The 27,563-nt window shown below is 35.1% G+C and overlaps 2 protein-coding genes across 2 annotated transcripts in view; one reads left to right on the top strand and one right to left on the bottom strand.

Moving 5' to 3' along the window:
• The window catches only part of LOC113055420 (paired box protein Pax-7), a 55,999-nt gene extending 47,893 nt beyond the window's left edge, over positions 1-8,106 (bottom strand). Inside the window, 4 exon segments of the mRNA XM_074559843.1 lie at positions 5,650-5,778; positions 5,976-6,120; positions 6,419-6,654; positions 7,678-8,106. Coding sequence (XP_074415944.1) covers positions 5,650-5,778; positions 5,976-6,120; positions 6,419-6,654; positions 7,678-7,762 — 595 coding nt within the window. The 5' untranslated portion in view covers positions 7,763-8,106.
• Positions 8,107-16,867: 8,761 nt separating this feature from the next.
• On the top strand, positions 16,868-20,356 carry mrps16 (mitochondrial ribosomal protein S16). The gene is made up of 3 exons (XM_026222056.1): positions 16,868-16,889; positions 19,849-20,109; positions 20,229-20,356. Exons 1-3 carry the CDS (start codon positions 16,868-16,870, stop codon positions 20,354-20,356), a joined length of 411 nt encoding a protein of 136 aa, XP_026077841.1.
• Positions 20,357-27,563: the final 7,207 nt, after the last annotated feature.

The following is a 27,563-nucleotide window of genomic DNA, read 5'->3' as shown; positions in this document are numbered from 1 at the left end:
AGTAAATGTTCGATCCGGGCGATTTGAGTTTCGGATGTAGAATTCTATAAATTCTGCGAATCACTTGTTGCTGAGATGACTTTCTCAGCTCTATAAACTGTGTTTAGTGAAGCGCGATGACCTGCCCGAGTGTGAGAGAGGTTACCGGTCACTGCCATTTACCGCGTCCCGGGATCCACTATTGTTCCTTGAAAGCCACTTGAACGGATCTCTAAAACACCGACCAACGAGACCGAAACGCTCCATTAGTTAAATCCACACGCCCGCGCAGGAAAAGAGTGCGTAAGGATTGGAGACAAATACGTAAAGTAGACAACGGAACAGACAGCAATATTAACTATACATACTACAAATAATGAATGAACAATTATTACGCCCTTTTATATTCTCGAAGGCATACATATAAATTAAATGTCTGGATAATAATCCTAAATCTAATCATCGATGTGGGCATAAGGTTCTTAAATTATAATCTCAGGAGGCATGTCTTCTGACACATCATTTGGCATAAACACCACGGTTTCCATCACATAAATAATTATTTTTACACTGCACTTGAGAATGTTGCGCGCACTCCGTCTGTAATAGGCTATCCATGTGTTATTAATTACAATTCAGCTGCCATAAAATACAATATTTTAGCAAATAAAAGCACAAATTTTAGTTTAAAAATTTAATGCCCTCCCAAAATCCCACACACACACACAGTTTAATGAGGCCTGTATCACAGCTTGTGTGTGTCCCGCCTTCACAAATCAAATGGCTAAAACGGAAATGACAATTTACATGTCAAAATCAATTGTGCATTTAAGCCCCCATTGCAAACATTAACCAGATACGAACGCACCAAATATCCATTGCTCGCATGGAGAGGGAATTACGCACAAAGAACCGAGCACACATCTACGCAGATATATTATGTGTGATTCATACATTACATTTGGGTTCCAAAGCCCTTTAAAAGTTGAAAAATGAAATCCTCTCTGGTTATTAGCGGGAGCAGATAATAAAAGCGTTATGTGCGTAAAAGTCTGCTGCGCGCTCTGTTAACAGCTGGGGAGTGTTGAAACCGCACTATTACAAGAATTCTCTCAGATATAAGAGAATGATATTCTCCATAACATCTGTGCAGAGATTTACACTGTCCCAGATGGCAAAGCGCATTTAATGAACATAGTCGAGCAGTAATATGAAGTCGCTTTGTTCTGCAGTCGTCTCAAGTGTTTCTGATAAGCAGAAGACATTCACGGATCAAAGATCATAAGCTCCTCAATTTCCCTGAACTACCCGAGCCCTCATTCACATCATCCTTACCAGTTTTGGTTATTTTTAAACTTCTCTGAAACACATCAAATCTCAGATCTTCAAATGCAGGCCCTGTTTCGAGTTCACAGGTCATCCGCGGTCTAAAAACGACATTATTATAAACTAGTCTATAAAAGCCATTAAAAATAGCCAGTTCAATTCAATAGCTAATATAAGCTGGATCATGAATAGTTTTCACTTCCTCACCTATCATTAAATATATACCCGTGCCATTGGGGCTTGTTACCTTCCCAGCAGTTCCCTTCCCAAAAACTAGCCTACCAAAAAAACTTATTTTATTTTACACAAATAGAAAGACATAATATATAGGCTATATATATATATATATATATATATATATATATTTTTTTTTTTTTTTTTTTTTTACAGGATATCAATTATTATTGTTGTTATTATGACACAAACAAATAAATGAATAAATGAACTAATGAATGCACGCCTGAAAAAACAAAAACAAACAATGTCACCATCATCAATGCTTGAATGCAAATCATGATATCTGGTTCGGTCAAATTTGATTGGTTCCAGGAATTAAAAGGGTCTTTATGCGGATTTTAAGTAAGGAGCACTGGAATGGCGAAAATTGTATAATAAGCAGCAGCAGTGTAACATTATTAAGAGCTTATCTGTTCAACTTATTATCCCTGTCAACAAAAATGGATAACAACAGAGCATAAAAAGAACAATTATAAATAATGATAATAATATATTTATTTAGTCTATATAGTGTTGTGTTTGTGTTCATGTATAAAACCCTGGACTCTATACACTCAGAAAATCCCTCGCCAGTCACATTCTAGAGTTGTGTTGAGACAGGGTGACGGGAGAGAAGAGGTTAATCCGTGTTTAATGCAGTGATGGTGCACACTCTGATGGTTATGTTATCTCTGCCCAACATTTGGGTCTCCCACAATTTCAGCCCAGCCAAAATAGCTGCAAGAAAGTGCAGATGGAGTCACTCTCGACGCCTGAGGAGAAAAAAATATTAATAGCTAAATAACTTCCCCTTACTTTCACTTAATCTTCCTCTGTGTTTGCGTGTGTGTGTGTGTGTCTGTAACATATTCTATTTCAGATGGATTTCTTTTAAATATCTCCCTATGCTTCTCTTTCAGTGCGGCTTAAGGCTCGAAAGTATCTGCTTTATTTTCATATAAATGTGAAGCAAGATCGAAAATGCATGCTGCGCGTCCAGGGCGACACAATTATACGCACATGCTATATCTTATGTGAAATGATCCATTATAGAAGTATATATTTGTGCTTTGTTTAAATATCACTGAGGTCGTTTGTACAGTAAAACCGAGAATGCGCATCGCTCACATCCGTCTCGCCTACTGTTTTTTATTTTTTTATTTATTTATTATTAATATTATCCCATAACAACACTCTCTCAAACCCCCGACTGAAGTCTGTTTGATTGGTCTGAAAAGCTCAGGTAATCCAGAGATTTGCTGAAGTGTCCAGTGCCACACGTGTGGTCGCGTTTCACTGATGCTCCTCCAGACAAACAGAGCACCAGGTGAGCTGTCAGACGCAGGGCTGGGACCCATTAAACACTAATGAAGTTTGGCAGGTTTGTGCTAACTCTGCTGTCGCTCATCATATGTTTTATTTCCGTAACGAGGACGGCAGGTGCACAAGATTATTATTATTGTAATGGCCACTCAACCAAAAGCGGAAGTCATAGTTAAGGCTATTAAGGTTAGGCACTTGGGGATCTGCTCAGGGCGTAGGAGACACAGACAACGTTTATGACGTTTGTTTGTTTTCAAAATGTTTAACATTATGTCATAAATCGACAAACAAATACATAACAATCTACCAGATTCTAACTGTGTAATCAGTCGACCAAATAAACACATGCCACAAATAAATAAATAAATAAATAAATAAATAATTTTTGTATGGCAAAACAAAGTCAACAAAAATCTGAGGTCTGACATTTTTATTAAATAAACAGTCGACTGCATAATAAATAAATAAATAAATCAATAAATAAATAAGTTAAGTATGGCTAGAAATAATATATATATACATATGAAGTCTAATATATTTTAAGACCAAAACCATTTGTGACAAAACAAGTCAACCAAACCTGAGGTCTGACTTATTTAATTAATTAACTTAATTATTTAAATTAACGCAAGCAATAAATAAATAAATACATTTGCATTATGTATGCCAAAACAAGTCAATAAAAATATGAGGTCAGCCTTTTTTGATTAACTGCATAGTAATCAATTTACCACCTTAAAATACATGCAATAAGAAATGAATATATTATGTATTGTGTACACCCCATAAATGTAATCGCCAAATAAATAAATAAATAAATAAATATCATGTAAACTAAACTCCAAACCTCATGAATTTACGCCGTGGGCGAGTCACTGTGAGCCGTTTAGAGATGAAAGTGAAAAGAAATAAAGGGGCTCAGTTTAATCAGGGCTTAAAAGCTCTTCTACATTACGTTTGTGCGCGAAACCCCGGCGCGAGAGCTGCTGGAGGATCAGTGTGTTTCTCACTGGTGCCTCCGAGCTATTACACTCCTCAGCAACACAGACGCCCATTCAACACACAGCAGCTCTAATAAGTCTTAACATCATTAAATGTTATCCGGATGGTAAACTTAAAGAATCCCTTCAAAGAATGTAACACTGAATTCGGTGAAGATGAGCACCATAAATGACAGATTTATGGAATAATTAACCCAGAGATGACGCACTCACAACATTCCCAACAAATTAACAACTACAAGTGGACAGCAACAGAAAGATTGTTTTTCTTGCATTTCTTTAATAACGAATATCAGTTTTGACCCGTGTATAATGCACGTAAAATTAATTATGAGGGAGGTAATCTGAGTGTATAACTTTGGCATAATTTAGATCATATAATTTGGAGAAAACATAAATAATACTATGGATAATTCGGATAATTTTATTTAGCACAATGATTGATTCATCCATCTCAAATTATCATTATACCAATTATATAATATATATATATATATATATATATGTGTGTAAATCTTTAAATTGTCAGAAAGCAACTGCGCAGTTACGCACAACTAAACCCGCACAGAAGGCGCCGTTTTGCACCATGAAATGTTGAGCTTACAATTGTAAATGCTCCTTCATATTACAAAACTATTCAGCAGCAGGGAGCACTGAATAATTTATCTGCCTTTCTTTTTTTTTTTTGCTACCCTTTGTACAAAGTTTTCCCCTCTTTTCTGGGATCTTTGAATGGGGGTCACCGGTCCAGTTACCCTTTTTGCTGCCCGACTCCAGAGCCCTTTCTCTTTTGTATTTCAGTCTAAAGGTTACAAAAGCTTAAAACGAGATTGTTCATAACCGCGTTTTAAAAAGGCAAAAACTTATTGTCATCTGCCGTAAATTTAAAATAATATATATATCGATTTCGTATTACTATAACCGTTTCGAATTATAATATTATATTTCGAGTTATAATAGCACGATAATGTTTAATTACAGGCTATTATGGATAACAAAAATACATGTCCTTAAATACAAATGATGTAAAAATATATATATAATTTCTTTCAAATAAATAAATACAATTTTATTCATTTAGCAGAATTAAATAAAATTATTTTTTTCATTAATATATTTAAAATAATATATAAATCATATATATATATATATATATATATATAAATATATATATTTATAAATATCACAATATATAAACCGATGATATACTAATGTATATAAATCTTTATACAATTAAATTCAAAAATTTTCAAATGATCATTTAGCCTATCGAACGATCTTAATAATAATAATAATAATTCGTATAAACGTTGCCAAAATATAGTCACGTCCACGGGGTCCACGTGTCTCGTAGTTGTTTAAACTGACATGGGTTCTCAAATGGGTCAACCTGTCAGTTGTCGTTTAGGGGGTCGTTAAAACGCAAGGGAAATGGAATGTGCCACACAAATTAATTTACCCGGCTAAATACCTGACGTCAGCGCTCACATAAATAATTGAGTAAGTACTGAACAACTAGCAGCATGAATAATGAGAGCTATTTGTGCCTCTCTTTTTTTTTACCAAGGGGGCGCAAAGATTCCCCCTGGCGAGAATGAAGGACTGAAGCGTCTGTCTCTTTCAAATAACATGGCTCATGAAATATCAACTTCAACAACAGCAGCAATTACAGCACCAGTCCATCACGTTACACGTTCACTTCAAAACCATCTTCCATCAGAGTTTGAGTTATAATGCACAACTTTTACGCAGCACGTTTCCTCGCATCTGTTCGCACACAATCGTAAATATAACGGCGTCTGACCTTTATCCCCGAGAATCCCATCGATGCTGTGCTTGGTTTTCTTTTCTCCGTCTTCATCTTTTTTATCACACTCGTCATCGTCATCTTTCTTGCCAAAACGAGTTCTCAAAACCCGACTAATGGAGCTAACTATAAAGAGAGACAACAATCACTGTATTAACCCAATATATCAATAAACATTAAAGTGATTGTGAATGTAATATTTGATAGAGATCTAAATTTAGGTCAGTACTAACACTCCAAAATATTTTTTTTTCCATGTTTAAGCAGACGCAGTGAAGCGCGTAACGTCCTCTCTATGTCAATAAGAAAGAAATGGTGCTTACCGGAAGAGGCCTCACCTGAAGGAGCAGTGCCTCTGTCACACACCCCGTCCTTCAGCAACTTATCCCGGATTTCCCAGCTGAACATCCCTGGATTCTCGCGTTTGTATTCCTCGATTCTCTTTTCAACATCGGGTGTTGCAACTTGCTTTTGTGTAGAACAAAAAAAACAAAAAAAAAACACGTGTAGGGAAAAAAGCACAAGAAACGACATTTTGTTTACTATAAATTCAAAACAGATTTTATATATATATATATATATATATATATATATATATATATATATATATATATATATATATATATATATATATTATTATTATTATTTTTTTTTTTTTTTTTTTTTTTTGTAAAAAAAATATTATTCATAAACTCCCCGTTACGATGTTTATAAATCTAAACATGGCTTTAATACCGACAGCGTGCAGCTGGAATCGTTCACTCACCCTCGGTTTACTTCCACCGATCGCCCCCGGACGAATGGAACCGGTCTCCTGATACCGACAGAGGATTTTGGACACGCAGCCGTGTGAGACCCGCAGCTGTCTGGAGATCACACACGGTCGAATGCCGTGATGGGCCATTTCCACTATTTTGTGTCGAATATGATTTGGCAGAGGCCTTCCGTTGATGAAAACTCCACCGAGCTGGTTCACTCGACCTTGACCCAGAGGCGTCGAGACTGTAAAAACATTCAGGCCAAAAAAATGGAAGAAAAGAAACAATATCATACCAGACAGAGATTAAACATCCTTGTCAACTATAGGATTATATTACGTATTAATTTGGTTGAACACCTTGGGATTACGCACGAGTTTTATGCATGTAAAATAATACACATTATAAAGTGCGCTTCACTTGTGTTTAATTTGATGGCTTTGAGTTTTGAGGGGTAAATTCTGTAAGTGAGTCCTCCAGGCTTTCTACAGGATTTATCACAAAAAATCTACATGCTGTCATTCTAATTAATCATATCAGATCGTATAATTTATCTCGTGATATGTAAGGGAAGATTTTGAAACTATTCGTGTTTAGCTACTGGAAGATTCGAATAATGAATTAATCCAAAAACCTCATCCTCACACATTTTCTTTCCTGTATCCTTCTATACTATCAGTCTATCTGATGTGTTGTGAGAGGATGTAACACTTGAGGACACTAATTGCCATTCAAGAGGCACTAAAGACGTGCCTCTTTAAACCTCGATTATTCCCAGTCATGCAACACAAATATTAGTGTGATGCTCTGAGCCAGCTCTCAGCTGTGTGTTTTATTTCCCTTCACTGCTGCGAGACACTTCAGCAAATCCCACAGATTGCAGGATTCGTGGGTTGGTAGGCTTTCGTCAAACTGCTCTTAAGCACGAATTCACTCGATCTAGGAAAGAGTTCTCCATTTAATGCGCGCGCAAATACCAAGTTCAGAACATTTTACACCTGAGGCTGCAAGATTTTAAAAGAACGTTTATTGTCAATTATTAAAATTTCACAAATTTTATAAAACAGTCTCTTCAATTTTTAAAGTTTTTTGTTCGGTCATATAATTTAGTTATTAAATTATTTTCTTTTCGCTTTCACGTTTGACAGCATATCCAAAATTATTTTTGATTTTGATTTTTTTTATCAATTACAAATTAATTTACAAATATGTGATAAAATGATGTTTTTAAGAAGATGAAGGAGAAGAAAAGCACAAGTCTCGGTACCTTCTAATGGGAATCCGGTTCGTGGGTAGTTCTGGCCTGGTGCTGGCCGCATCATTCGAGGAACTGTTCCTGGGAAAGTAGCCATTCCAGCTACTCCCAAACAATTGAAACTCTCACTTACAATTTAAAAGTAATCAATCACACAGAAAGCTCCAGTGTTGCTTGTGCCGTGGAAACTGTAACAGGTCCAAAAGAATCTAAAAAGAAATCCAAACACACATAGACACGCACCAGAGCACAATGCCAAGTGTGCAGAAGAAAAAGTTCTTACAGTGGATACCAAAAACCAACAGCAGGATGAGCCTAGTAAAGCTTGAAATGTGCTCTGAAGCAACTGTGAGAAAATATTAGTGAGAGGTTCTGCTAGTTTTGATTACAGCTCCTGTTAGCTGCCGGAGAGGAGTTTAAGTGGCCAACTTTGCCGCACACAGTGGGAGGAGGAAGCGCGCGTAACGATAGGCTCTTTTATTCGTCGTGGAGAGAAAGGGTAATGCCCAAGACCTGCCGTCCAATCCTGAGGAACTTTGCCGAAAACACACACATGCACCACCCTCCCATTCTCTCTAAGTCAACACAGAAAATGTTACAAAGAGTTTTCATTCATCTCTCACTTGAACTGAAACGTCCGTTTAATGCTTTGGACAATCTCTGGACCATAGGAATAAATAACGTTGGCATTTATCTTTAATATAATATAATATAATATAATATAATATAATATAATATAATATAATATAATATAATATAATATAATATAATATAATATAATATAATATAATATAATACTAATTTTAATATGAGCCATAAAAGGCAAAAAAATAATAAAAAATAAATAACATTAATTCACTGAAGTGGGAAGGGATTCGGTGTTATCCTAAACACGTTCTCCTGAAACATGTTTGTTATCTTTTTTTTAAAGGATTGTCATCGTGTATTTCAACTTGACTTTGTGCGTATTCCATAACTTACATTTATTTATTTTTTTAGATTCGTTGTGTGAAATTGTTTAGCGTCATTAAATTAGTCAGGTCAGGTCAGGTCATTTTTGTGTGCATAAATACAGAGAAACATGACGGAAATCCTTCAATTTACAGTGTTGTGTCATAAGTAAAGGATCTGGTAATTGTGCTATGTTTGAGTGAAGAAAGAACAGAAGGAACAAGATCCAAAACTGCACACCTACCTGAGATTGAGGTCAAAGAGAGTCATGATTATGCACAAAAACGGAGGAAATTTGGGCTGAAACATTTGACATATTCAATGTGGAAATTAATCATCAACACGTGACAGGGTTTAATTAAAGAAAATGTCATAGTAGCATTACTAAATGATAATAATAACGCACATAATAAAGGTGGCTCTTTTTAGAAGCAAATAACACACTTCCCATAGCAAGAATAAAGAATAGATCAGTATTTTAGTTTCTAGGCACTTTGAAACACCAGAACAAATGCTTTTTCTAAAGAGCGTGAGAATAACATGTTCTTTATGGTCAGAAACCCCTTAATTAAAACTTCATTTTAAGAGTGTGAGTCGCTTCACCTGTATTCCCGTGAGATCTGAGTCTTTTAACAGCACATATGATCAAACACCTCCAGATTCTTTAGGTTGAATGGCTGTGCGTGCGTTCAGCTCTGTGGGACCGCCGCGCGCTCAGATTGTGTGGAAATTGCCGTGGCGAACACTCCTGGTGGAAAGCAATTTCACAAATAATTTTTACAACAATTAGGGAGTGTGGCGGGGTGAAATGGCGATTTCACATGCAGATGCGCCGGTAAGGAAGGACCTGGTGCCCAGCAGCGGAGCTCTGACCCGCAGTGTCCGGGTCTGGTGAGCTGCGCGCGGGTCAGAGACGCACTGCTGATTAGGTGCAGCATACTGATGACTGTAAAACAGAACTCCAGGATTTGGATTGAGAAAAGTTAACTTTTCACAAATGACACAGCTACTTACTGGCATGTATCTCTTCTTGTATGATATTGTTAAAGCGTTGCTATTTAACTCTCCAAAGCGAATAAAATAATTGTTTGACAACATATAACGAAATATGATCATAGAAAAACGTTGTAGCTGCAATGTTTGACACTGCTATGAATGCAGATGTTAGTTCGTTTGGAATAGGCTACAGTTAGAAAAAGTAAAAGCAATGACATGCCGGTGAAAATGCTCAGATTTTGTGATGTCATGGATAATGCTAGGAAAACATGAAACTTTAAAGTTAATATCCGGTAGAGCTGAGCGTGGATAATTGATATGCAATCCTTGAGTGGATTATTTAGAGGATATATTTTAGCTTTATCTTTAACATTACAAATCTCTATTTGTAATGTTATTATTTTAAACATACCATTCCGGAATATTTCCTACAATTGAAAAGAAAAGAAAAAAGTTATACGTTTTCAAACGAGTATGAAGATTTTTGCAATAATCTAAACATTCAAAAAAAAAAAAATCTTTGTCTAAAGAGTGGATGAACTCGTTTAAGAAGCTTACTATCACGTAAAGTGGAAAGACAATTGAAAACAGGCCAAAATGAATCTAAAAGAACAAAGCTAAAAAAATAAAAATAAAAATATATATTTCTAGGATGCAACTCATGATAACAAAATAAAGTATGGCCACCAAAACTATCTAATTTATCGAAATAAAGCTTTTAAACAACTGTGGATTATGTATGCGTTAGGCCTAATTGTTACAATTTTCAAATGCTGAAATAAAGCAAGATCACATGTGTGATCTTTGACAATCTTATTGGATAGAATGCATAGTGTAAATGAATGCATGTCCACTAGCAGGCGATATAGCTTAACTGTCACAAAATATGGTGCAAATCGGTTTTACATCCTGCTTGCAATGGAAACATTTTCTATTTTCTTTAAAAATAATGTGTGATACTTGATACTTGAAGCACGTTTCTTAATAGCACAAGCAATGGGCAAAAGAAACCAGAACTAGAACAGGCTATTTTGGCTCTGTGTTTTGCGGTCATTTTCTCAACTCCAGGAATCTTCAGCCTTTCATACATTTGAGGAACCTGTGCTGGATCTGAGGTGAATGTGTATATAGACACTGGATGAGCTCCAGTATTTGCTGCCAGGTTTAAGAAGCACTGGGGAACCCGGTACACAACCGCAGCCTGGTAGGCCTCTTCCTCTCTCCTTCACCATGTCCACACTCCCCACAGACTCTTGTTAACTTGCTATGGCATGCTCACATCTGCTGAGAATTATCACAATGTGTTATTGCTTCCCAAGCTGAATTATTTTATCAGACGAAGAGAGCGAAAGTGTGTTAGGAGTTGGGTGTGTGGACAGGGTTGCTGCTTGTTTAACTTCACAGTTTCTCTCTCTATGAGGAATGAGGCACATGAAAATGCACACACATACACAGACTCAAGGAAGAATGCAAGTATTACAGAAGCAAGATTGAGCTGATAACTATGTCAAAAACTAAAGAATGTACTCGAACTGAATTTTGCATGGCCACCCCATCCAATGGTTCATACAGAGCTTTTTCTAGCTATAATTTGAATTTAATACTTTAAATTTAATACAGTTATTACAGTTATATAAAACCATACAAATGCATTTTCATTACTTGAAATAAACGTTAACTGCAATAAAATAAAATTTAAAAACTATATTTCATTTGGTAACTAAAACTGAATATTTTAAAATAAAAACTAAATTGGTTTAAAATAGAAGCTAATAATATTTAAATATATATATATATATATATATATATATATATATATATATATATATATATATATATATATATATATATATATATATATATATATACACACACACATACACACACACACACAATTATTATTATTTTTTTTTTTTGGTGAAAAGTGTGTTAATCCCGTAGGCGTAATGGTTTTTATACTGTACAAACTGTATATTTTATCGCCCTTTACCAACCCTACACCTAACCCTAACCCTCACAGGAAACTTTGTGCATTTTTACTTTCTCAAAAAAACTCATTCTGTATGATTTATAAGCGTTTTGAAAAATGGGACATGGGTTATGAGAATCGAACCCATGACCCTGGCTGGCAACATGCTCTAATGTTTGAGCAACAGGATGGCTAATTCAGGCTAAATCTATCCCTTTTTTCTTTTCTGTTTTTAACCTGTTTCTTAATCCACCATGAATTTGAGTCAAACTACAAGTTTGCTCACAAAAGTATTGCAGACTTCTCTATGAAAGTGAAGCCATTGCCATGTTGCAACATGCATCATTTCTCACGTTCACATTGTTTTGGAGCATGTGCAGTTTTAAAAAAAGTAGATGTTGCAATTCCTAAGCAAACAGAGTTTATATTGAAGGCAGAAGTATACACTTACATGCCTGCAAGCACATGCAGCTAGCTGGAGACACCCCCTCTGACAGGCTTTAGAGGAGGCGCAGTAGGAGGCCTGCTGGATTGCAGAGATGGATTGGAGTAGTGGAGAAGAACCCCTCGTGTTTGAGGGGACTCCTTAAGGAGAACAGGAATGTGGGGGCTGATCAAGGCAAGCTGCAGACATTTTAGACACTTCTTGGTAAACAGCAGTTGAAAAGATAGTCCTCTGTATTGCCAAAATGCCTTATCACCTGAAAGCAGACGTGTCACCTGTCTTTGTCATTTAAATACAAAGATATTTCAAATGAATCTAGCTTAATATGTATAAATCTATATGGAATGTCAGGGTGCTTCTTTAGACCATGTTTAGAGTGAGCAATGGAAAAGTAGCTTGTTTGTGCTATAAGACCAGCAGAATCCAATATTGCTTAAAAAGTCAGAAAGGCAATGCCCTGCACTAATAATCTTCAAAATGTGCAAATATATTAAGTGCAGATATTGACATATTGGCGCAACATTAAACTTCTATTACCAGAAGTGCCCAACAGAACAATCCAGCTTTGTCTGGTAGCTTTGTTTTTACTTTTTTTTTTTTTCTCAGAAAAATAAATAAGCATACTAAAATCAACCCAAATGCATGTTTTCATTGCGACATGCTCATGAATATTTTAATTACATTTTGATATCAAGATCTATTGACCCAAATTAAGATCCTGCTGGGTTCCTGATTACCCCTTTTGACATCCTTGTGGTGGGATAAAATTGCAATTTTCTTTAAAATGAACCCACTCTATTCTGTTTTAAAAAAACTGTCAGATATTTAAAAATCTAAGAAATCTGTGGCACGATAAAGAAGCAAAAGCAGACTTCTTTTCAATCTTTTTCAAACCATAGATGCTCTTTTCATCTTTTTCTCATGGTATGAGAAAGATTTATAGCACTCCAGTCATTAGATTTATGCATGTTTTTGAAGAATACGACCTTGGTTTTCTACAAAACTTTCTTTGTGATCTCAGAAACTTCAACCAAACAGACAGGCTCGCGCCAGATCCTCTTGCGTCTTGCAAACAGGAGTCTGACCTCTTGAACTTGCTCGCTCAAGCAGGGTCTGGACACTCCAGAGTGTGATCAGGTCGCGACCCAGCAGGGAGGTCACAGTGAGTTAAGAATCCTTCTTAAACATCGGGGTGAAAGCTCTTATCTTTAATGAAGTGTGACTATCCTATGCTGCCACTGTCTGGCCTGAACGCCCCTCTCAGCTAAAGGCCAATTATGAAGAGGAGCGGAGAGCTCATCTAATCTGCCTTACTCAAAAAAAGCTTTTTACATCCATAAAGCCCTTTAAAGTCAAAGAGAATGATTTGTTTCCATCAGCCTCCAGGACAAATCTATGTATATAAGGCCACTTACACTGATCTGATCATGGCTTCTCAGGAATCTTTCGCATGAACATTGTTTGATAAAGTCTATTTTTTAAGTTCATATGAAGTTAAATGTATGGTTACATAACGAGAAACAGCGATTATTAAGTAAATGTTACAAATGTAATGATTTTCATTGACATTTTAGTAGTCTTATAGCTTTAAGACTTAATCAAGACTTAATTACAGCTTAATTAATTTCATAATTTACTCATAACTGCAATAAATCTTAAATGTTTGACACTGCTTTATTGAAGTGAATGAGAAAGATGTTTCCATCATCCTCCAAGAAAAAAATACAAGGCCACTAACACTGTTTATATTATATAAGTATAAAACATTTTTTTTTAATTGTAATGTTACAAAATTACAGCTTTTTCAAAGATGCTGCCATTAGTACAATAGACCAACAGTCTTATTAGCTTCTTTTTTCTGTTAGAATATTTTAATTATTGACTTTTAATTGCATTAAATCTAAATGGTTTGATACTGGTTTGATAAAGTAAATGAGAATGATTTGTTTCCCTCATCTTCCTGAACAAATCTATGCAGCTCTGTATAAGGCCACTTACAATTATCTAAATGTGGCATCTCAAAAACATGTATTACATTTCTTTCAACATATAATTCACGTCACCTGCACATTGCTTAAACTCTCTTCCATCCCTTGGGTCAAAATGTCACAAAGCTCATTGTTTAAAGTTATATTGTTTAAAAATCGAGTGACCATTGGAATAACATGAGGCTTTGTGACTTTTGTCACACTTGAACTTGGAACACACACACACACACACACACACACACACACACACACACAACTGAGTGGATTTGAGGAGTTTTTGTGGGTGTAATTAAAAAAGAAACAAAAGTGTCATTTTGTGGGGTCATTCATGTTCTTATGACAGTTGCTTGGTTTACATGCCATCACTTCATATTTAATCTTTACTTAGCCTCAGGGGTTAAGGATTCATCCATCAATTATGAACATTCAGCCGCAAACATAAGTTGCGAGCGGTCGCAAGCGCGGATGGGAGAATGGAGGAAGTTTTTTTTTTTTTTTTTGAGCAACTGGGATGGTGCCCCCTCTGGGAGTTGGTGCCCTAGGCAGGTTGAGTCAGTTCGGGAGTTCGGAGCGGGATCGAGAATCATTTGAGTCAGTTTGGGGATCGCGAATCATTTGAATCAGTTATGGGGATCGCGAATCATTTTATTCAGTATGGGAGTTCGGAGCCCGATCGCGAATCATTTGAGTCAGTTCGGGAGTTCGGAGCGGGTTCGCGAATCATTTGAGTCAGTTTGGGGATCGCAAATCATTTGAATCAGTTCGGAAGTTCGGAGCAGGTTCGCGAATCATTTGAGTCAGTTCGGGAGTTCAGAGGGGGATCGCGAATCATTTGAATCAGTTCGAGAGTTCGGAGCGGATTCGCGAATCATTTGAGTCAGTTCGGGAGTTCGTAGCGGGTCCGCGAATCATTTGAGTCAGTTCGGGAGTTCAAAGCGTGATCGCGAATCATTTGAGTCAGTTTGGGAATCGCAAATCATTTGAATCAGTTCGGTAGTTCAGAGCGGGATCACGAATCATTTGAATCAGTTCGGGAGTTCGGAGCGGGATCACGAATCAAGAAAGGTTCGCGCTTGTAAATTTTCAAATTGGCCCTTAACCTTTAATTCGTTGCTGCCAACTGGGGTGGAAGCAGGGGTGGCAAGGCTTTCTTGCCACCATGCCACCCCGGTAGATCCTCCCCTGCTTAGCCTACATAAAAAGAAAGAAAGAAAGAAAGAAAGAAAGAAAGAAAGAAAGAAAGAAAGAAAGAAAAAGGATTTTCGAAGTTGCATATAAAAACAAAGACTTTTTTTATTTAAGGCTTAATACTTCAAAAATGTCATGTTTAAATCAATGTTAAGCATTTCTTTATAATTACTTTTGAAATTTACTAGCAGTTTCTGAGTGAAAATTGTATGTACCTTTTTTTCAGTGTAATGTACAAAATGCTGTAATAATGTAATTTTCAGTTTGCACCCTTGATATAGAAATGTAGGCCTTACATCTTAAACATTTTTCAAACATTAAAGTCTAAGCTTATATTTTGTTTTCAAATAATAATAATAAAAATAAAAAGCAGTCATGAGACTCTTACAAACCTTAATGGCATGTGATAAACATACCGACATGTCTTAATCAGTTAAGACATCCCTCTTTTCATCAGAATGAAGGAAACTCTCTGTTTACCCATGATGAAAGTGGCAGGATACATTTTGCATGCAGTCTGAATTAGTTTCAGTGAATCTGTCTACAACCCAATAACAGATAAAACAGATCATTTGATCCCTGACATGTGAGGCCAGAGCTCTGTCTCACCCTACATGAAATAACAAAATCACACACACAGACACACACACACACACACACACACACACTTGTCTGGTCAGCTATCCTTGTGGGGACTCTCCATAGGTGTAATGGTTTTTATACTGTACAGACCGTATTTTCTATCGTCCTTCACCAACCCTACCCCTAAACCTAACCCTCACAGGAAACTTTCTACATTTTTAGATTTTCAAGAAACTTCATTCTGTGTAATTTATTAGCTTGTTTACCCGTGGGGACCTCAATTAAGGTCCCCACCGTTACACGAGTCCCCATGAGTCTGTGTGTATTCAGTCCCCACCAGAATAGAAAAACAAGTACACACACACACACACACACACACACACACAGTTAAAAGAGTTAAATCTGTAAAACAGACAGGTAACAAAATGAAATAAGGTATTTATCATCAGTTGAATTCATGAGAAGTGTCACAACAGTAACCAAAACTGTCTTATTCCATGTTTTTGCCATCAAAGCAAAGACTATACAGGCCTATGTTTTCACAATACGATCTTCCCTTGCCATCAGATCCTCCGGGAAGTTCGTAATTATTAGTTGCACAGGCATAATTAAACAGCTTCAGGTGTGTTCAAATCACTTTGGTGTAGTAAATGTACCATTTTTTACAAACAATCAGCAAGGTTTTTTGACTCTACTTCAACAAAATGGACCCTTTGCAAAAACTACGATGAAGTGAAGATGCTATTTAGGCCTGCACTGAAAATCATGATACATTGTATTTACCACGTATGCCTAAAAGTAGCAGTTCTTTGCAATAGGCTAATTAAAAAAATAATTAGATGCTAATTATACTTTTTACTTTAAGATAGCCTACATAGGCTACTATTTGCACCTCAGTATTGTAGCACATTAAGAGCATGCTATAATAACAGATTGTAAATGATTATATTTATTGTAACTACTTTTAACTACTTTTATTATTATTAAACACTCGTAGGCACTTTACTTCCACTTTAAGAACACTTTATTTATTTTTATTGAAAATAATTTCTAATTTTATATGTGATGGAAAAATTGAGAAGAATGAGCTCGGCAAAAGATACCAGTAAGTTATCATGTTAACTGACTCTGAGTATAAGAGAGTCTAGATATGTAATTATATTATTACAAAATTATATTATTAAATATATTTTTTGTTCCCCCTTTTTTGTTACATATACATGGCTAAAATGTGGCTAATATTTCTATAGGCTAATGAAATAATTATACACAGTGCGTGATGCGCGTGGTGGGAGCGGCGGCGCTGATTAGGCCATGACTTCCAAGTTATCTCTAAGTTACCTCTCTTTCAGAAACGGGCTTGATATAACCTACTTTCTCGGGTTTGACAAACCTCCCATTCTGAAAAGGAAAACCCAGAGTTTCCCCTCATTTCAGGGTTAACAACTTACTCAAATTTTTCCCTTAACCTCCATTCTGAATAGGACCCACTGTGTTCACTTGTTTAACCAACATATTAAACTATAATTTAAAACAGTTCTGAACACAAAACTGAGTTTGTTTCTATTTATTCTCGTTTTTGTTTTTTAATGATGCAGTTAACTGGTAGCCTACAGAAAAAAAACGTGCAGTTCTATATCAGCATTAAAACTAATTCTGAAGGTCTGAAAAGTATTTATATTCATTTAAGCAAATTTCTGATGCATGTTTAAATTAGTTTCCATCTCTTCTGAGGTATCATTAGCAGGGTCATTCTACAGAAACGTTCACTTTTGGTATGGCAAAATGTCTTAAAATGTTTTTATTTTTCTAACATTTAGACTTAGACCACATTATTAGATTACCTTTTGACTTTATGAAAACACATAAATGACAGCTTCATTATTTTTCTCTTTAGCTTTTTTGTGCAATTATTTCAAGACCACATGAACCATTTTTTTTTTCACTGGTGTTACCTTCTTTATCAATATAAAAAATATTTTATTAAATATTTTTTCTTGATTTTTTTTAGCACATGTAGTCAGAGTTACAGAAAAATAATGAAAATGCAAGAAATAAAGAGATGTCTGCTGTAAGGTATCAAACCATATGTTGTCAATCATTGCACACACTTACTAAATTAAGTAGTTTAATCCATTTTTATTATAGTTTTTTTTTTTTTTTACAATTCCCTAACAATAAATAGGTCATTCCAGTGATCTCAACTAAAAGCTTCATATGAAATCGTGAGTTAAATGAGACAATTTCTGACAATTGAAAAGAAACAGTGGATTTAAAATGGGCTTTTTTCATAGATCTTTATAAAACAGGAAGGAGGAAGTCAAGAGATGTCATCAGTATGATTTTTATTACAAAATGACAGATTTTTGTCAAATGGTAACACAATTGACACAAATCCTGGAGACCACTGTTTTCATTATATATTTTATAATATTTATTGAGCATTTTATTTTATTATGCCATATATATCATAAATTTGATAGTTGTTATATTTGATTATAATTTAAATGGAAAACCCTGATTTTGACTGCAAAATAAAGCACTTTCCCTGTACATAGCTGTTGGGAGAAGCAGTTTTGTGGTTCTTGGAATTCTTTATAATTAATTACAAACAAATTTTGCCACATTTATGGTGCAAGAATGTCTAATTGTTCAAACAACACATTGTTTTATTTTAAAATGGACATTTCTGTAGAATGACCCAGCAAAGAACCTCTAGGATGATCATAGATTACATAATATCTTAATGATTTGGCACTGGTTCAGTCGCTTATATCCTTGTCATGTATAAACTTATAGTTATAATACCAAGATCTTGCTTGTTTTAAACGGACTTTGTCCTTAAGTGGGGAATCCTATTTTTTCTGATATTTTATCTGCTCATCCAAGCAAGCTCGACAGGACAGTCACGGATGATTATGGCTGTAAAAGCTTGTCTTACAGTCCACAGGAGCATGAGATCTTCACAAGATCTTCAGCCAACAAGTGAAAAGAATGAGAGTGTTCAGCTCAACTTTCTCTGCTGATTCACCATACAAGATGCATTTGGTTTGCCCTGAATCAAAGCACTGTGATGTGTCTGTTCATTTATTTACTTACTTCCGCTTTCCTGGGCAAGTTTAATGATTATAACTTTTAATATTAACCTTAAAAGTAAAATGGTAATAGCTTTCATCATAAAACACTAAATTAGAGAAGCATGAATTCCCATGCTGGTCTAATCTGGTTTGATATAGTGCAGTTGGTTGCCAGAAAAGTGTGAAAATAATATATATATGAAACAACAACAACAAACAAACAATTTGTGAATTCTTGTATTTAAAAAACATAACACAAAATAGATCTTCATAGAACAAAATCGCCACCTAGTGGCTAAGATTATATTACACCTACTGTTGACGCAGTGCAGCACATGAATATTAATGACGTACAGACGTAACGTACTTAATATTCATGAGCAAATCCAACACGTTTCCGGTGAGGTAGAAAAGAAATGTCAGCGCCCTTGCGAATGTCATGTTGTTGACTTTTGGTAGATAATTATTTGTGTTTGAGCCCTATTACAAGCACGTTACGCTTATATTAAACAATATCACAGCCGTTTCTACATGAAGTTACAGGATTTGTAAGGTATGTGGTTTTTATTTTATTTTATTTTATTTTTACGCGAAATATGTTTAATAGCTAGAACGCAACTTCATGCTCTTATAAAGACTGACTTTTTTTAAAGTGTAGGATTTGGTTATATATGACGATTCTAAAAATATTTTCTACTCACTAGGCTATATTTTGTCGTCAACAGAGAATCTGTCAATCATGGTCCATTTATGTAAGTATTTTTGATGCACTTACTTATTACTCTTACTCTTATTAAGTAGCTATTGGTAATTTTGATTCTTAATTTAACATACAAGATTCAACTCATCATCTCAAGTTTAATTGTTTAAATTAGGAAGACATAAGTTAAGGCCTCTAGGACCAGTAGTCTGACTGTTATTGAATTAAAGCCACAATAAAAACATTGCCAGTGTGAAACTTACATCATGTTCATGCATTTGTCTCAGCATCTTTCCTGCTCAAAAAATATCATGGTGGGCATGTGGTCATCAGGCTGGCATTAGGAGGTGCCACTAATAGACCTTTCTACCGCATTGTGGCTGCTTATAATAAACGGGCGAGAGACAGTAAATATATTGAGCAGCTGGGCTCATATGACCCTCTCCCCAACATACACAATGAAAAACTTGTCGCCTTCAATTACGAAAGAATCAAGTACTGGATTGCATGTGGGGCTCATACGACAAAACCAGTGGCCAAACTTCTAGGTGAGCATCAATCTAAAGATTTATTACTCATTATTTCCTTTAATAAGATGATGACAGCAGTAAGCGAGTCACCGGTTTACCACATAACTCACATTTTGATCCTTGTGTTCTCTGAATAGGATTGGCTGGATTTTTCCCACTGCATCCAATGACAATAACAGAAGCGGAGCGGAGACAGAAAGCAGCTTCGATAGAAGAAGTGACAACAGACAATCAAGAACAAGTGGAGCAGAAGGAAACATTGTAAATGCAAAATAAAGTGTTCATGATTTATGTGCATCTCAGAAGTGATAATATGGCATTGTACTTCTCTGTTAAACTGAGATTTTTTTATGTTATAAAAGTGTTTGGCTATATGCTTCAGCACAGGTTGAAACTCCAGACATCCAGACACATCCAGACTTGATTAAAATTTCCTTATTACCCAATACAATAGAGCACAGTTTGAAAGATGAATGAGGGTATGTAGACATTGAAAGTGAATTCTTTAATCATTAAATCTGCTGTAAACACACTTTATCTCAATCTATTTGTCGCTGAGAACCAATGATCAGCTAACAAAAGAAATTAATAAATGATCTGGCCTCAGGAAACTACACTGAGAGTTTAAATGAAGAGTCTTCCTCGTTTCATTACAGGTCAATGGATCAGAACCTATAAAAGTTTACACACAATTGTGCAACTCCTTTACTGTAAAAGTTATGTATAGTTTAATTAAATGTATCAATGGCGTGTCTGAAGGTTTTATGGATGAGCTGTGTTATACAGTGTACGATTAAAAAAATTAATCAATGTTTTTTTTAGCAATTCTTGACATACTTTTATTTGAATTTAGTGATGTGGCCGTTTAGAGGTAAGTTTCGCAACTAATTACAAAGAAACTGCAAGCAACATATTGAATTAAACATGACATTTTGAAGTAGAAACATTAAAATAGTATTTTCTTGTAAAACAGTCCAATAATGTTTTATTTACAATTTTGAAAGAGTTAAAAATTTTACATTGTTCAACTAAAAGCACTATTAAAAATCGCTTGCTTTATTAAAATTAAGCACATAGTAACACGTCCACATGGAATGAGGAAACATGAATCAGATTTATAACAACCCATCCTTTTTTTTCCCCTTCATTGATGTCAGTTTGGCTTAATAATTGAAAAAAGAAAAGATGATGATTATTGAAAACACACTACATATAGAATGCTTTAAAACCTGCAGGTTTTGACCACTAAAACATAAAATCCATTGGAGCCTTAAACTAATCAAACTAAACTTGAAATTATGAAAAGGTCTCATACACGACAAAAAAAAAAAAAAAAAAACTAAAGTAAGTGTAGTGTGTGTTTAGTGGATGTCAAAAGTTGCTACACACTTTCAGGATTGTGTTTAATATGATGTGTAACACCCTGCAGATCTGTACAGAACATTTTTATTATGCCTCATAAAAGCCGGCTACAAAAGATGGTGTATTAAAAACAGGTTTATAGTGCATTTTTAATAGTCAGGGTGATTTTTTTTCATTTTAGAGATTTCCATGCAACAAAAATGAGTTTAATGTCAAAATCATCAATCAGTCACGCTGTTTCAAACCAGCTAAAAGTTGTTCAGGTCTGGGTTTTGCTCTGGCCAGTTTCTTTTTTTTTTAAAAAAGCAATTACTGGAATAATAAAAATTGCTGTATACCATGCTGGAAAAAAAGGAAGAAACTCTCCAGATAGTCTCAGACTGGTCTGCTGCTCAGCTAAATTAAATTAAGTTTACCAGTTAAATTAAATTAAGTTTACCAGTTAAACACTAGTGGCTACAGTTAAAACCAGCAAACCAGATCAGACATGTCTTTCTTGAAAATGCCTAATAATACAATTAACTAAACTTTTTGAGCACACATTGTATGTAGTGGATGAATTATCTAATTTCCTTTAAATATATATATATATATATATATATCACTCTAATGTAGTGCAGCTTGAAAGTTTTTTTTTTTTTTTTTCTCCATGCTATGCTTGACATTTTCATGGATGTGCCCTTTGGTTTTATGTAAAGCATATGAACATTCTCTATGACTTAAAAATCTTTCTGAGGAAACAGGTGTGGAAGACATGACCTAAGGTCAAGAACATATTCTACACCTACTGTAGAGTCATTGTTTTCATGTGGTTGCCATATAATATTGATTAACACAAAGTCACTATTTATAGAATGTTACGTGAACAAATCAAACCAAGGTTGCTAGCCTCAAGTATTAAATTTCAGCACATAACTTGTCCTTCATTGTTTGTGTGATGGACATGATTGATCTCTCAAATCATGCAGCTTGTTGACAAAAGGTGTGCCATTAATTTATTAAGCAAACTGATGTATGACTCATTTTTTGGCAGACGATAAAACATGTGGAAAACAATCTTATAGACCTACACAGAAGAAGTGCCCCAAGCCATATTTATGCATAGCCTAGCAACCTCATAGCAAAGTATTTGTTTATTTCTTTTATTAAGACTGGTGCCAACTAGCTTCTGTTTCCATAGCAGGACTTAGTTTAACTGTTAAACTGATGCGTTTATGAAGAATGGAACATGATAGTGTAAAACCATTGTTTTCCACTCCGTCACTTAATGGGCTATAACAAAACTTAAGAAAATAAGAAAGGCATCAACTCAAAACACAGCTTCCAGTCCGCTTCATCTCCTGCCTGTTTCGTTTTGGAGAGAGTTGGATCTGAGAACTTTCAGGTAATCTTTGGCTTTGTCTGTAGTGATAAACTAGGTATTATTAGGTTTTATTCCCTTTCTTAAAAGATTTATCATGAGTGACAAAATGTTAGATAACAGTACAAGCACAAAGAGAGTTTTAAATCAAATTGCAATGCATGAACTTGAATAGCCACTTGAAACGGATATTTTATATTATGTACACAATTTTACCTGATATCTGTTTTACATAAATGAAAGAGAAAGTTTATTTTCTTCTCTTGGATTTATTGCATGGTCGTACTAAGAATTTATTGGGAAGGGTGTAACAGGTGAAGGTCATATAACTGTTCAGGCATTTCAAAACTACATTCACTCCCAATCAGTGTGGTTTACTCAAGGTGTGAACTTAGTTTTTTTTTTTTTACACAAAAGTGCCCATACCTGATGACATTTATTGTTTGCAGGGAACACACACACATCGTCATCATCAGGTTGATGTTCAGATTTAACAGAGGAGAAACACTGATGGCAGGTGCATTTGGCTGAATATTTTCTAACAAATTGTTTTGGAAAGAGAAAACTTCAAAAGTATTTTTATTATTATTATTATTTTTAATCATTTTGAAACAAAGAACCATCTACGGGAACAATCTCAACATGTATTTCTGGAAAAATAATTACTTTATTGCCTCAGTCCTGCTGGTATTTTCAGGTAAGAATTTAAAGCTTTAATTATTTAGTTTAAAATTAAATTGATTAATAATAATAAAAAAAACAAGCAGCAAATATGTTGGCATTTTGTTAAAGAATGTGAATAGCTGGCAAAAAAAAAGAAGAAAAAAGAAAATTAAACGGAAAAAAGAAAGACACTGCATTATTTTAATGCAGTAAAATAAAAATGTGATTGCATCTTCATATTCTGTAGTTGACTGAAATATATAATGATATATAACAGAACATAATTAATTACTTTGTGAAGTTCCTGAGGCTCAAGTGTAGAGCATTGTGTCAGGTTGTGGGTAAAAAATATTAAAATGTAAAAAAAATGCACTGTAAGTCGCTTTGGCTAAAAGTTAATTGATATTAAAACTTAATTGATATTAAATATCATGTATATAACATGTGGAAAAAAATATTATTCACATATTCCTGCACTTCAAAATCTTTATGAAATGTCTCTGACTTACAAATTGCCTAAAAAATCTTTGACATGTCAACAGTCAAATTGTTATTTAATCAAGTAAAGTAGTACACAAACACTGACGATTTATTCATAGCACCCATGCTATAAATACTCAAAGAGTGGTATGTGACAAATATACAAATACTGACAAAGCTCTGTGATGTAAATTTAGTGTATTTGGACAAATGTTAATACAAATATATATATATATATAATATCTTAATTATGAAAGACATGTAAACACTCCATGCAAGACTAAAAAGTCAATAAGGAAATTAAATAAAGTCAAATTTAAACAAAAAATATACTTTTAAAATGATGCAGTTACAACAACTTCCCAAACTGATTCTCACTTTAACAATAATAATCTACACAAACAACTATTTTAACTTTTCCCATAAGCACATCCTTCAAAAAACAACACAGCAGATCAAAGTAGGGCTGGTGGATATGGCATAAAAATAAAATAAAATAAAAAATCCAAATTTTTTCACAAAAAATATTTACGATTTAAGATTGATCAAACCCCCCCCCCCCCACCCCCCACCTAAAATCAATATTCAGATGACAAAGAAATTGTTCAAAACAACTTTTAAATTTATTTTGTTTTGATTTCGCCTTCTGGGATTTGATCTGGATTTCCCCCTTCGGGGTTAAAGAGCAATCAGAAGCAACAAGCCAAAAAGTCAACATGGCAGGCCCTGCCATTGTAAACCGTGAAAAAGTAACATAATAACAAAATGTAACATATCATTCTTATACCGGATACAGTATATAAATGTTTGTAAGACTGTCAGTGGTCTTCACTTTTTTTTTCCATGCTAGCCGCACTGGTAAGGCAAAGTGAAACTGAGAGCCACATTTACCGCAAAGTATAAAAGTTACATCTAGTCATAATTAGCATGTCTTTTTATCAATCTGTCATCCCTGATATGCAATACAGTACAAAAGGAGCTATCATTCTTTATCATTGACCGGTCATATTTGTAATAGAGACAATCCTACTTAAAAAAAATACAATATAATAATCAACTTATCTTAATGCTGGAAAGACATTAAGTTACTGTTATACTAGCCAATCATGCATCTAACCATCCAAGTGCACAATCGGCGCACTTGGATGGTTAGATTAAGAAAAATTTCAATTAAGAGCTGTTAAGGTTAAAACTTGCAACTCCGCAGTGAGTCAGTGTAATGGACGTAGGGTAGAGCAAGTGTAAATATATTTTCTAGTCTACCGTATTTTTCAGACTATAAGTCGCACCTGAGTAAAAGTCGCATCAGTCCAAAAATACGTCATGACGAGGAGAAAAACATATATAAGTTGCACTGGACTATAAGTAGCATTTATTTAGAACCAAGAACCAAGAGAAAACCTTACCATCTCCAGCCGCGAGAGAGGCCCTCTCGCGGCTGTAGACGGTAATGTTTTCTCTTGGTTCATGTCAAATTAATTCAGATAAAAAAGTCGCACCTGACAATAAGTCGCAGCACCAGCCAAACTATGAAAAAAAAGTGTGACTTATAGTCCGGAAAATACGGTATATTTCCATCTTGTAATCCCACTGGTTTATGTGTTTTTATGTACTGTATATATAAATTATTTGTAAATAGAGCAGACACTGTCTAACTGTGTCTGTGTATCAGAATTCAGTTCATCTACAACAGCATTATCTCCATCCACTGCAGCGCAATCAACAAGCCAGAAGACACCAACAACTCAATTTACTTCTGCCACTGCAATAGAATCTACAACAACAGCTCTATCAACATTTACAACAGCTGCATCTTCTATGACTACAACCACAATAGATTCTTCTACAAGTGAAAGTGATTCGACAATTGGAACAACTTCATACACAACAAAATCTACTCCAACTTCACCATCGTCTACAACAATCAGACAAACAACAGCAGAATTCACTTCATATACAACAGAGACTTCTTCATTTAGTGTTGATCAAAAAACAAGCCAGGAGACAGAACCTACTCAAAATACTTCTACCACTGAAACGGAATCTACATCTTCAGCTCCATCAACATTTACAAAAGCTGTATCTTCTATGAGCACAACCACAATAGAATCATCTACAAGTGAAAATGATTCAACACTTGGAACGACATCATTCCCAACAGATTCTTCTCCATCTTCTACAACTGAAGGACAGACAACGTCAGAATACATTTCATCTACAACAGAGATATCCTCATCTAGTGTAGAACAAACAACAAGCCAGCAGACACCAACCACTCAATATACTTCTAATCCTGAAATAGAATCTACAACAACAGCTCCATCAACATTTACAACAACTGCATCTTCTATGACTACAACCACAGTAGATTCTTCTACAAGTGAAAGTGATTCGACAATTGGAACAACTTCATACACAACAGAATCTACGCCATCTTCACCATCGTCTACAACAATCAGACAAACAACAGCAGAATTCACTTCATCTACAACAGCAATATCTCCATCCACTGCAGCACAAACAGCAAGCCAGGAGACAGAATCTACTCAAAATACTTCTACCACCGAAACAGAATCTACATCTTCAGCTCCATCAACATTTACAAAAGCTGTATCTTCTATGAGCACAACCACAATAGAATCATCTACAAGTGAAAATGATTCAACACTTGGAATGACATCATTCCCAACAGATTCTACTCCTTCTTCTACAACTGAAGGACAGACAACGTCAGAATACATTTCATCTACAACAGAGACTTCCTCATCTAGTGTAGAACAAACAACAAGCCAGCAGACATCAACCACTCAATATACTTCTAATCCTGAAATAGAATCTACAACAACAGCTCCATCAACATTTACAACAACTGCATCTTCTATGAGCACAACCACAATAGAATCATCTACAAGTGAAAGTGATTCAACACTGGGAACAACATCATTCCCAACAGATTCTACTCCATCTTCGCCATCTTTACAACTGAAGGACAGACAATGTCAGAATAACACTTCATCTACAACAGAGACATCCTCATCTAGTGTAGAACAAACAACAAGCCAGCAGACTACAACCACTCAATATACTTCTAATCCTGAAATAGAATCTACAACAACAGCTCCATCAACATTTACAACAACTGCATCTTCTATGACTACAACCTCAGTAGATTCTTCTACAAGTGAAAGTGATTCGACAATTGGAACAACTTCATACACAACAGAATCTACTCCATCTTCACCATCGTCTTCAACAATCAGACAAACAACAGCAGAATTCACTTCATCGACAACAGAGACTTCCTCATCTAGTGTAGAACAAACAACAAGCCAGCAGACTACAACCACTCAATATACTTCTAATCCTGAAATAGAATCTACAACAACAGCTCCATCAACATTTACAACAACTGTATCTTCTATAAGCACAACCACAATAGAATCATCTACAAGTGAAAGTGATTCAACACTTGGAACGACATCATTCCTAACAGATTCTACTCCTTCTTCTACAACTGAAGGACAGACAACGTCAGAATACATTTCATCTACAACAGAGAAATCCTCATCTAGTGTAGAACAAACAACAAGCCAGCAGACATCAACCA

This window comes from Carassius auratus, chromosome 36 (assembly GCF_003368295.1).
Source record: "Carassius auratus strain Wakin chromosome 36, ASM336829v1, whole genome shotgun sequence".
In the NCBI taxonomy this organism is placed as follows: Eukaryota; Metazoa; Chordata; class Actinopteri; order Cypriniformes; family Cyprinidae; genus Carassius; species Carassius auratus.
Note: the sequence above shows the minus strand (reverse complement) of the source record. Positions and strands in the feature narration are given on the sequence as shown.

Bases quoted from the DNA above. Each gene is read 5' to 3' on its own strand.
- mrps16 (XM_026222056.1), top strand. From the start codon at position 16,868: ATGAGCTCGGCAAAAGATACCA. The intron at 16,890-19,848 runs GTAAGTTATCAT...CATTTGTCTCAG, and splicing joins GAGCTCGGCAAAAGATACCA to CATCTTTCCTGCTCAAAAAA. The intron at 20,110-20,228 runs GTGAGCATCAAT...TTCTCTGAATAG, and splicing joins ACCAGTGGCCAAACTTCTAG to GATTGGCTGGATTTTTCCCA.